The sequence below is a fragment of the Coregonus lavaretus genome (assembly GCF_964263955.1).
Source record: "Coregonus lavaretus genome assembly, chromosome: 16".
NCBI classification, from domain to species: domain Eukaryota; kingdom Metazoa; phylum Chordata; class Actinopteri; order Salmoniformes; family Salmonidae; genus Coregonus; species Coregonus lavaretus.
Genome location: NC_140003.1, coordinates 17830659 through 17843358, shown reverse-complemented (window position 1 = coordinate 17843358; position 12700 = coordinate 17830659). Strand labels below are relative to the sequence as shown.

Below are 12700 nucleotides of genomic sequence, written 5' to 3'. Positions count from 1 at the left end.
TCAAACAAACTGACAGAATTAGAACCAACTGATTAAATCCTTTAATATGATTAATTGTTTGAAGAAACAGATACAAATAGACTTAGAAAAAAGACAAATAAAATTTGAGTCGAGATGTGCCACTTAAGCCAAAAAGGGTCTGATTTCAGTGTCGAATTTCTAACGTTACCTAATTCTTTAGTTTCGAAAACTTTAACAAAAACAAGAAAATTTGAAGTTTGTAGGTTTTTACTGGAAAAAATCCCACTGTGTTAGAAACTGTCAAATAATGTTATAACTTCTCTGCATGTTATGTTGCTCTGGAAATATATACACCTTATACACAGAGTTAGACTGATAGATACCTGAGGGAGAGGTGGGACTGCACCAGTGCCTGACATGTACTGTAGTTTGGAGTTATGGGAAGTAGACCGGAGATGAGATCAAAATTATGCCCCAAAACTTAGAACATATCTCCTAAGCTATTGTAACAGTTGTATTGACAGTTCAGAGATGTCACAGGAGTTGAAAAATAGGTATCAAAACACAGAAGTATCATGGGACAGTAAGTATTATTAAAAATGGGGCCCGCTTAACTATTACTGTAACTAGGAGCAGATTCTTACAGGACCCTCATCTCTTCAGCTTTCCAAATAGTTATACTTCTACTTTTTTCTATAGTGAGAAATAAACATGAGTTCCTCTTCATTTTAACAGAGGGCAGATTTATGTGAATCTTACTGAATCAGTGTCCCTCACCACTTGCCAATCAAAACTTACTACATGGGGGCTGAGGAAGCATTGTCTGTCTAAGTTCTCACACACAATGCAATGAAGCTGCACTCTGTCTGTTAAGGCTTACATGAATCTGTCCTGGTTAAAAAACATTTAACGCTAAAATTAAAAACAGAATAACAATGAACATCAACATATGGAGAAAAGATGATGACGTTGAAACAGGATGGTGCTCTATAGACAAGGGATAATGATGACGTGTTGCTACCATGTTGCACTGGGGAAATACCAGTCACCTGTCATCTTTGAGGTCTGCTTTCATAATCCCAGTTATAAAGGAGTCATCACCCTCCCTATACACCAACCCCCCACAGAACACAGATGGGGCAGGTCACCATTAAGACTGCCATCAGAGTGTAAATAATTGTCCAATGAGTAGAGATAAACAATGTAACATGTTTTGAAAGCAAGTGCGGTTGCAGTGCCTGAGCCTAGGGTGGCGCTGTGCTCTACAATGAATAGCAGCAAAATAAAATGAGAAAAAAATAAAATATTAAGAACTATTCCTTCCTGTGCAGTTCAGGACCTGTAAGTAGCTTTAGTAACATCATGTTACACATTGGTGGCTACTGATAAGATCCTATTGATCCTCGCACCTCAACATATACCTGGGCCTAAAACATGTCAGTACAACTCCAGAAAAAACTCCACTACCCATTGTGCACCATTATGGATGAAGGGTGTCTGAATACAAGACTGTAGTGGAGGGAGAGATGAGGTGGGGAAGGAACTTAGCAACCAATCAAACAATCACCCTAGCCTAAGCAAACTTGAATTAAGGCAAACATTCCTATAGTCTAGAGCTGAAGAGCAGAATCAAATGTCCTTTCAGTAATGAGGTTACAAGTGGACAGTAGTAAGTGCTGTGTTTCCATACACTAATGCCACTACCAACCCAATCACTGTTTTACAAGAGAAGGGGATGACAGTGGGACCAGCAGCTTTCAGCTTCGATCATTAGATGAACTCATTCATTCAGTAAATACTGCATTTCAACTATAAAAGGGTAGGTGTGGGTTATCATAGTCTGTTTTGACTGGAATTGGTGATCAAAGTTATTATAAAGAGGTCACACTAACACTGGGGGTGGTTGAGCATGTGTACACCAGAGCAGAGATAGCAGGAGAACAAGTTCATAGAGCACTCAGGAACTGGCATGGTAATATGTGTGCAGACATCTACTTCTGAGCAAGCCATGGAGAACGCTGTAAAAACCTACATACATAAATGAATAATAACAGTCAGAACCCGGGGGCATTGGAACATTGGAGTGGAATATCATGTCCATGTAAGTAAGTAGTTAGTTACAATGTAGTTAATGAATACAAAGCCCTTACTGTAGTCTTAACACATAGAAACATGCTCAGTATTTAAAACACTGGAAGTCCCATCTCTGCTGTTGAACATAGCTCAGTTGAGAATAAGTCCCTCAGTGATATTCAACAGCAGCCAAACTCTAGCTGACTATCTTGGTAAGAATGCATAGACTTCTAGAATCATAGAACCACCCCATTTATATTTTCTCATGAATATGAATGGCTCCCACAGCAGAGATGAAGCACAGCGAAAATAAACAAGAGGTTAAAAGCAAAGAGGAAACCAGGCAGGGCTCTCCATTGACCTTTTTTTTTAATTTTTTTTACAGGGAGCACGTGCGCCTAAGTTGAAAAATGTACAAGTACACAAAGAAGGAGCATAATGAAAAATGTTTGAGGTAACAAGCGGTTTTCTTTGTAATAATGGTGCAAGGATAACGGTCATGAATCTGCGCTCAGCGTATTCTCGATGGCATTCAGGGGCTGCCGTACAGTGAAGTAATCATTGCAACAATTATCATCTGGGTGATTTTTTTTTCTAGGTGCACTGGTGCTCCTAAATTTAAATTCCAGGTCGCACAGCAACATATTTAGGCGCATATGTAAGTAAAATGGTCGCATTGTAGAGCTCTGCCAGGCTTTTGGTAGAACGAGGGGGGAGATATACTGTATGTTACAAGGTGAACACTGAAGTAACACCTCAACCTCAAATAAAAAACTAAATTCAAAAGAAAGTTATGGAAAGGAAAGTTACTGATAGGCTTGGTTCCTAGGGTCAAAGGGCATTGGTCAGGAGTCGAAGAGTGGGCGGTGGCGGGGGGGAATCTGAGGGGGGTGATAAGGGGGCAAGGAGCATGTTCACAGCAGTACCTCCCATTCGCAGTCCTGCTCCACAGAGAGATGGCTCCAGATGGTCTCCTTTCTCTCTCTACACTCCTCCCATGAACATACCTCTCCCCCTCTTTCTTCCCTCATCGTCCAGATCCATCTCTGGTGTAAATCGGTGTAAATCGGTTTGACCCCCTCCCCAGAGTGCTTACTCGTACCTCAGGACAACAGAATAGGGGGACCGCAGAAGGACCGTATGAGAGCGACCAACCGCTGTCAGGAGGAGGGAGCGTTCTAGTTCTGTTTCTTAGCCCCCTCGTCGCCGTAACTGGAGCCAGTCTTCTTTATCTCGGTCACACCGATCAGGCGCCGGATGGCTATAGAGGCTGAGGAGGACCAAAAAGATAGACAGATGATGGACCAATGTTGTCAGGAACTATGCACATTAGTCTACATTTTAGTTACATTCCCATACGTGTTAGTTAGCTATAAACCTCATGGTTATTGGATCATAGTCCCAGGCTAAGGTAAGAGTTACGAGGAAACGTTATGTACCCTCTACTCACCTATGATAAGGAAGAGGCTGAAGCCGAGGATGAGGAGGGGGGAGCCACTGACCACCACACCGCAGGCGAAGTTTATGAGGGGCGAGAGCAGCAGGGTCGCCCAGAACAAGAAGTTAAGTAGCGTCCACAACCGGCGAGGAGGGGTGATGGTGGGACCTGGGAAAGTGCCCTCTTTATGGTAGTGTTCTTGCAGAGCATCCTGGAGAGGGAGACCGAATGAATGTCAAGGTACTACCAAACTGGTTAAACATATTTAGTGTTGTTACTTCCAAATAAAGGTATGTGTCTAACTCATCTGATATAGAAGTTTATCCATGTGTGAGACCTGTACATGGAACAAAACTACATTTAACAATATTCAGTTATAACTCAAGCACTAAAGAGCCCTACCTTCTCCTGGTAAAGCTTATGAAGCCAGTTGGCACACTCCTTTTCATCTTCTGGGATCTCCTCTACAGGGAACCGCCTGTAGAGAGAAGGAGCAGAGGAGGCAGGCAGTCAACACAATGCAGGAGATGGCAGGGAGAGTCTGCTATGGCAACAGATTGCAGGGTTTTCCGAAACGCGGTCCTGGGGCCCCCCCTTGGTGCATGTTTTGGTTTTTGCCCTAGCACTACACAGCTGATTCAAATAAAAAAACAAATCATAAAGCCTTGATTATTTGAGTCAGCTGTGTAGTGCTAGGGCAAACACCAAAACGTGTACCCTGGGGGGGGCCCCAGGACCGAGTTTGGGAACCCTGGAGTAGAGAATGTCTGCTATAGCAACATCTCACCACCAGGGGGCAAACTCACACAAGGTTCAGATGGAGCTCCTCATACAGTGACACCTACAGTAGGACAGTGCCATATAACAGCCTTTAGATGTATAGCATTACGTATTATTTTGCCACAAGCACCTGTTTCTGCCACACCAGGCTACTCTCCCCGTTTAGCCTCACACAGGGCTCATTCATGCACTGGAGCTGTTTTTAATCTGGCTCTCCATGTAATCTAATTTAAAGGCAATGAAATTAAGGCTTTGAACGTTGTCATTCAAATGGTCACTATGATTAGAAAATAAACATTTCAAATTGCAATAAGACAAATGGCTCTCTGTAATCTTATAGTTTTATTCTTCTCTCTCTAAGAGTTAGGGGTTTTACTGAAGGCTGGTACTGTAACTCAAGATTTAAATATGGTCTCAAGGACATGAGTCGCCGAGTCCTGTTTTTCACCACAGGGCATCCGTGATCTCTGTCGATGCCCCGCTCCTCCACCCTTTCTGCGCCCCCTCTCTTTGCCATCTTCCCTCTTTCAGCCTCTCTTTACCTCTGCGGGTTGGGTAGGACAGGACTACCCCAGCAACTCAAAGGAGTGTTCAGGCAAGATTCCGGCTCAGTTTTGAGCAGTCCACTGTCTCGCTTACTATTAAAAAAACAATGTGCTTGGAACAAAGCCAAGAGGCTAACAGAACGTCATGGGTTTTTCGCTTGAAACAGCTCAAGTAATAATCACAGGGTCATACATATTGATCAGTACCCACCTGATTTTCATATCTGCCATGTATTTCTTGCCGTTGATTATGCCCAGCAGAGTGGGGACTTGGTGGTCTTTGAAATTCAGTGTGACATCATACACGGCAGATACTAAAAACAATAAAAGACGGAGAACAGAAAATCTATAATAATACGTTAACTTATTTTGAACTGTGTGTGCGTGCGCCACGTGTGCATGCATGCATGCCCCACCTGTGCCCTTGAGGCATTTCAGTGTTGTGGTGAAGCCTTTGGTTCTGGGCAGTAGGTGGTATTTGAGCATGGGCAGGCCTTTGCTCTCTGCCACCTCCATACTGATCTGGTGCTTCTTCTCTGTGAAGCGGGTGCCTTCACAGTACAGCAGGAACTATGGAGACAGGAAAAGGAGTGTCAATAAACACATACACTCAAAGGATTCACAGACACACATATGTTGAGCTTAGAGAAACATACGCAAAGATAAAACAAGTTTAGAAATACACAAGACACTACTGGTTCAGACACAGGCACACACCCGTTGAGGTGACCTCCTTTCCTCTATCCTCTTAGACTTCCCAGCAGGGCCAGCTTGTGTTACAGATTAAATGCACCTCCAGGAAACGCTACTCTAAATAAAGTTATTATCTTATCATCTCAAGGACTTCCATTTAGAGTTGGTACAGGGTCACTAAAATGTACATTCTCAGACAGAGTGTTTCAAAGAAAACAACACTGCACATCTTGTTGTCCTCCTGTCCCTGAGGTGAGTTGGTCAGTCATGTGACTGGGTTTTTTCCTAGGTGTCGCTTAAATCAGATCAGACGACCTGATTGGCAAAATCTCTCTGGTCGTTCCCGGTAACCATAACAAGCGGTGGAAGTGGAAGCTTGCAGCCTGAGCAACAGCATGCGTCTAAAGATCTTTAGGGAGGGCTATTAGGAACCAGACCAGAATCACTGACCTAGATTCCCCTGTGGCGTCTCAGCTTGGTGAATAACACTAACTAGACCTGCTCCGGACAAGACAGAACTCCTGGACTTAGTCCAATGACTTGTTATGGCCGGGAGCTCAAGGATCAGTCCTGTGTGTAGATTCACTGTACGACCTGTCTGGGCCTAATGTGCGCTACCCTCATCGTTTTGTAAATGGTGGTTAAGAGCTGGCAGAATTACAAAAAATTGAGTCATCTGGCCCAGGATAGAAAAATTTAGGCCTTAGCCCTTTACACTCGTACCTGTATACGGGTTGAAAAGGGCAGATTTGGGCACTGATAAGTGCCTACATTGGAACGCAGTGCGCTGCACTTTACAGCTCTGTATGGTTTTTGACTGACAGCCGTTCTGAACTTGAGCAATACACGTGACAAGACGTTACACCCATCCCTCCCGCTAATTGGGCAACTTTTTTGTTGTCCGAGTGAGGGAAATGCTGTAAATTAAGAGGACTCAATGTATTTTGAAAGATGAAATGTTGAGGATTATAATAAATACCACTTTGATATCATAGAAGCAAGGCAAACACTCATGAGTCCAAATGTGCACTTCACATATACAGTGTCAACCTTTATGATCACTATGTTTGATTTACAGTTACAAGATGACATGGCATCACATCCTGGGTTGTCCTGAACAGAATGGGCCTGTTTGTCTATTGTGAAGAATATTCGCTGTGGAACACATACCTGAATGCACTCATGACAAGGGCTGTCATGACAATTTGCTGGTTATTGTCATGCAAATGACTACCGGTCTCAAGGTAATTGACCGTTAATTAACATAAACATGTTTAGCATCTCCAGGTCTCTAGGCACACAAGCCGCTGATGTGAGCCTTTGGAACGTCTACATACAGAAAAGTCTATTAAATCCATTTAATATTCACCATCACAATAAATCTATGATTTATTTTAAGCAGGTCTAAAGAAACATTATGATGATAAATGCATTTCAGAAGAACAGAATGAGTCGGCCTATACATTATCTGGCTATGCGCCTTTCCATAGGCTAGTTCATTTAGCAGAAAATATATGCTTATAAGTCGCGTACCATTATTTTATATTTTATAGTAAGAAGAATATAATTGAACTTAGCTGAATAAAATAAATAATATTTTTCCCATTTCGGAGCAAGTGCGCATATGAAATGACTATATTGAGCGAAAAGGTGATCATTTGAAACAGGTCATCATATGCTAGATTTAGATGGTGATATGTACAATACGTTTTGATTTAGAACGGCCCATTGTCAAATGGGCAGGGGGAAAAAATTAATGTCATCCGTATGCACTCGAATAGCGAATAGAGGCCGCTCTCCACAGTTCGTTTTTCAAATCATGCCGGGTAAGCTATTCCGGTTTTATAGCGAAGCATGTGCTTAATACTAGCAGCTGAGAAAAATAGTCGGAGCTGGGATCGTCCTCTTTTTAGTGGCAACCATCAATACTCCGCTTTCACACAGGATTACATATAGAAATGTCTGGGTTTATAAGAACACTTATTTCACACCACGCATCAACCATTATTTGAGGAGCATGCAGCCTCTCGCTGCACGACGGGTGATATTCCGCCCAAACTCTGTATGCCATGGGCTCTCCAACCATGTTCCTGCAGTGCTTAACTTGGGAAACTAAGTGGAATCTGTTCGGGAACATCAATAGTAACATGTTTTCACAACAAAACATATTTCATTAAATCCTTTGACTGCCCCTCTCTCTACGTGCTCGAGAAAGGAATGAAGGAGAGTGAGTAGGAGATGGAAACTCATAGTGGTGAGATTCTGTAGCTAAAAAGGTTGTGTGTCAGTCTATTAACTTTGGGAAAAAAATAATCCCCATTGCTAGGCTATTCAAAAACAAATTCACTGTAATTGTAGGCCAACTAAGATTTTGGAGTAAAGGCTAGACCAATTATGTGCCAAAGACATCTTAAATCTATGTTGTTGTTTTTTTATGCTTTTCTGCCGTGCATAATAGGCCTATGCATTGCACATTGAGTTTGCAAAACATTAGGAACACCTGCTCTTTCCATGACAGACTGACCAGGTGAATCCAGGTGAAAGCTATGATCCCTTGACGTCACTTGTTAAATCACCTTCAAATCAGTGTAGATGAAGGGGAGGAGATATTTTTAAGCATTGAGACAATTGAGACATGGATTGTGTATGTGTGCCATTCAGAGGGTGAATGCGCAAGACAAAATATTTAAGTGCCTTTGAACGGGGTATGGTAGTAGGTGCTATTGGAGATTTTTAGTTAACTACTCTGTCTCATTTAAGGGCAGACAACATAAACTAATTATATGAATTATTCATGTTGTAGAATGAAATGCCTATATGCCTATGGATTAAGAACCAATTAAAGGGTTAAAACAGACCCATGATGAAGTGGCTCTATAGGTATTTTTCCATTACATATATTATAATATGCTTAACAATAGTAGAGGCATTTCTTTAGTGCAAATGCCGTGCTTCTGAGAAAGGATGGTTCCCTCTAGCTCTCTGCAGCTGGTCTGGTGTGTAGTCAAGGCCATGGGATGGAGATAGACCTGTATTGTTTCCACTTCTCATTGCTTCTGAGTAACCTGGTCACACGGTCAAGACAAAGAGCCTCAGAATGACCACAGTTTTTCTGTTCATCCTGTCTTTTACTATCTTCCAAGGGCGCAGCTGTGTGGAGATATGAGTAGTAACAGAACTAACGTTATCACTTGTTTGTGCGCTATGACCCGATACACATAGCCACAAGAAGAAAACCATAGTGGCTTCAGGTCAAGGGAAGGTGACTGTTTGGATAAAGAGGGGGTTCCGATATGATGTGAAAAGGATACCAAGCAGACATGGGGATAGACAGGAAAGAAGCTAGACAAAGAAACCATAGTGGCTCAGATATGATATGAAAAGATGAAGCTGTATAAAAAGAGAGCTCCAAGTCTGGGACGGCAGTTGCTCTGCAGACCAGCTCAGCTCTATTGCTTGTGTAATAAAGTCTATCTTGATTCTACAAAAACTCTGAAAGTACTTTGTTTGTTTGATAATTTTCTACAACAGTGCCAGGTGCACTGGTTTGTGTCAAGAACTACAATGCTGCTGGGTTTTTCACACTCAACAGTTTCCTGTGTGTATCAAGAATGGTCCACCACCCAAAGGACATCCAGCCAACTTGACACAACTGTGTGAAGTATTGGAGATGAATATTCTTATGCTACTGAATGTATCCAGATAATTTTCAGATTCTGTTATCAACAAATGTGGCGAAAAGTACAGTATATATAAAATGCACATAAAATCAAGTGTAATGTTTGGATTCAGTATTGTGTAAGGTGAACTGTTGGGTCCTCAACTTCAGGTGTAATAATTTCCCCATAATCTCCTAACTGTTTCAATTGCTACAAATCTTATGTTTATGCTTTTCATATTTCTTCTGTAAGAAACATTTTAATTTAGCCCTCTCCGTATAGGCCAATTCCCATGAGTGTAAAGGGTTAACTAAATGAGCCATACTAACCCACATAAACTCAGGGTAGTCTTTGAGTCTGTCCAGACCTCTGAACACGGTGTCTCTGTCCTCCTCCCACTTCCTCTTGCAGAATACGATTTCCAGGAAGTACCAGGTCCAGCCAATCAGAGGCACTTTCAGCAGCTCGTGTTTGGCCAGCACCTTGGAACTCTGGGTAGAAAAGAAAGCGTGGGAACGGTAAAAGTCCTGAAGTCTTTCTCTATGATCAATCTCATCTCTTTCTTGCTACGGAATCTGAAAATGCACAACAGTTTAAAGCCATGTGGAAGGCATCATTTGGTTTCACTGGTCTGATTCTTTCAGATCAGGGCTGATAATAGAAAGGAGAAAGTGGGGAAGCCGCTGACTTTGGACTATTGAGATGACCCCCATTTAGTGACTGATGAATAGTAGATAGTAGAGACAGAAAATACTGACCCCTAGGACTCCGTATCTCTCACACATCGTCCAGCCGCAGAGGAAGTCAATCTCATAGTTGTGGTTGAGGATGATGATGACATGCTCCTTGCCAAAGTTATCCACCGTGGCCTGGTCTGTGTAAAGGGTGCATTCTGTGCCCGACCACCACTCTAGCAGCATCACCAGCTCTGCAACAAGTCCAAATATAGAAATTAATCGACTCAACTATTGTCAACGGAGTCACAACTATCAATATCGAATCACCAGATCCATTCTTTTACAAGGTCTCCTTTTGAGGTGTGACACAAGGTCTTATAATGCACACAGGATCTCACAAATACACAGTCAATCAAGCATACACCACAAACACACAGGATCTCACACACACACACACACACACACACACAACAATTATAGTGTGGGGACTCACGGCTCCAGAGGGAGTAGGAGAGCCTGGTGTTGATCCTGCGGTACAGCTGCTTGTTGATGGGCCACAGGACGCAGGTGAGGAGCTGGATGAAGTTGATGATGAGGCCGCTCACCACGAACACAAAACCCAGGAGGAGCTGCAGAACAAACTGGGTCTTCAGATAGGCTAACAGACCCATGGCTGCTGCTACTGCTACTGATGAGCCTCTTCTCCACTACACACTACAACCGACCTGGAGGAAAAGGGAGAGAGAAGAGGGGGGGTGCAGGAGGAAGACGAGATATATGGAGAGGGTGAAGCGAGGCAGGAAGGTGAAAGTAGGTACAAGGAGGTGAAGAGAAGAGGGAGATTTAAAAAGGACAGAGCAGTAAAAAAAAAAAAGGAGACAAAGTAAAAGGAGGAGAAACAATGAACATGTTGTTACATTAGATGTGTTTGCTCAGAGAGAAGATCAAATCAATCAATTTCAAAAGAGGTGTATGGTTGATTGAGTGATTTGAGAAAACATCAATGTTTCATTCTTACCACGGTGGGCTCCCCTTTATAAGCCCCTCCTGCACGGCCCTTCACTCAGTATTACGGACCTGGGAAAGAGACAGACCGAGAGAAAGAGGTCAACATGGGCAGAAAGTGACAGGCAGGAGACAAAAAAGCCCACTGTAAACCATAGTGTATTGTTGCACAACTGTGCACAGTCAGGAAGAAGTGTTCGTGTGGAAGCTGGTCTACCTCATTAACAACCAGAACCTACAGTGAGGGAAAAAAGTATTTGATCCCCTGCTGATTTTGTACGTTTGCCCACTGACAAAGAAATGATCAGTCTATAATTTTAATGGTAGGTTTATTTGAACAGTGAGAGACAGAATAACAACAAAAAATCCAGAAAAACGAATGTCAAAAATGCATTTTTATGAGGGAAATAAGTATTTGACCCCCTCTCAATCAGAAAGATTTCTGTCTCCCAGGTGTCTTTTATACAGGTAACGAGCTGAGATTAGGAGCACACTCTTAAAGGGAGTGCTCCTAATCTCAGTTTGTTACCTGTATAAAAGACACCTGTCCACAGAAGCAATCAATCAATCAGATTCCAAACTCTCCACCATGGCCAAGACCAAAGAGCTCTCCAAGGATGTCAGGGACAAGATTGTAGACCTACACAAGGCTGGAATGGGCTACAAGACCATCGCCAAGCAGCTTGGTGAGAAGGTGACAACAGTTGGTGCGATTATTCGCAAATGGAAGAAACACAAAATAACTGTCAATCTCCCTCGCCTGGGGCTCCATGCAAGATCTCAACTCGTGGAGTTGCAATGATCATGAGAACAGTGAGGAATCAGCCCAGAACTACACGGGAGGATCTTGTCAATGATTTCAAGGCAGCTGGGACCATAGTCACCAAGAAAACAATTGGTAACACACGACGCCGTGAAGAACTGAAATCCTGCAGCGCCCGCAAGTTCCCCCTGCTCAAGAAAGCACATATACAGGGCCGTCTGAAGTTTGCCAATTAACATCTGAATGATTCAGAGGAGAACTGGGTGAAAGTGTTGTGGTCAGATGAGACCAAAATCGAGCTCTTTGGCATCAACTCAACTCGGCGTGTTTGGAGGCGGAGGAATGCTGCCTATGACCCCAAGAACACCATCCAACATGGAGGTGGAAACATTATGCTTTGGGGGTGTTTTTCTGCTAAGCGGACAGAACAACTTCACCGCATCAAAGGGACGATGGACGGCGCCATGTACCTTCAAATCTTGGGTGAGAACCTCCTTCCCTCAGCCAGGGCATTGAAAATGGTTCGTGGATGGGTATTCCAGCATGACAATGACCCAAAACACACGGCCAAGGCAACAAAGGAGTGGCTCAAGAAGAAACACATTAAGGTCCTGGAGTGGCCTAGCCAGTCTCCAGACCTTAATTTCATAGAACATCTGTGGAGGGAACTGAAGGTTCGAGTTGCCAAACGTCAGGCTAGAAACCTTAATGACTTGGAGAAGATCTGCAAAGAGGAGTGGGACAAAATCCCTCCTGAGATGTGTGCAAACCTGGTGGCCAACTACAAGAAACGTCTGACCTCTGATTGCCAACAAGGGTTTTGCCACCAAGTACTAAGTCATGTTTTGCAGAATGGTCAAATACTTACAGTGGGGAAAAAAGGTATTTAGTCAGCCACCAATTGTGCAAGTCCTCCCACTTAAAGATGAGAGGCCTGTAATTTTCATCATAGGTACACGTCAACTATGACAGACAAAATGAGGAAAAAGAAATCCAGAAAATCACATTGTAGGATTTTTAATGAATTTATTTGCAAATTATGGTGGAAAATAAATATTTGGTCAATAACAAAAGTTTCTCAATACTTTGTTATATACCCTTTGTTG

The 12700-nt window shown here is 42.9% G+C and overlaps 1 protein-coding gene across 2 annotated transcripts in view; it reads right to left on the bottom strand.

The window, feature by feature from the left end:
- Window positions 1-2026: 2026 nt before the first annotated feature.
- The window catches only part of LOC311143645 (1-acyl-sn-glycerol-3-phosphate acyltransferase gamma-like), a 49505-nt gene continuing 38831 nt past the window's right edge, over window positions 2027-12700 (bottom strand). For both annotated transcript variants that reach the window (XM_084179513.1, XM_084179514.1), the window contains exons 2-10: window positions 10845-10903; window positions 10320-10551; window positions 9908-10077; window positions 9479-9640; window positions 5214-5367; window positions 5009-5111; window positions 3875-3950; window positions 3485-3683; window positions 2027-3304 (exon numbers count right to left, since the gene is read on the bottom strand). In XM_084179513.1, coding sequence (XP_084035639.1) covers window positions 3213-3304; window positions 3485-3683; window positions 3875-3950; window positions 5009-5111; window positions 5214-5367; window positions 9479-9640; window positions 9908-10077; window positions 10320-10497 — 1134 coding nt within the window. In that variant the 5' untranslated portion in view covers window positions 10498-10551; window positions 10845-10903 and the 3' untranslated portion in view covers window positions 2027-3212. The remainder of the gene's footprint in view (window positions 3305-3484; window positions 3684-3874; window positions 3951-5008; window positions 5112-5213; window positions 5368-9478; window positions 9641-9907; window positions 10078-10319; window positions 10552-10844; window positions 10904-12700) is intronic.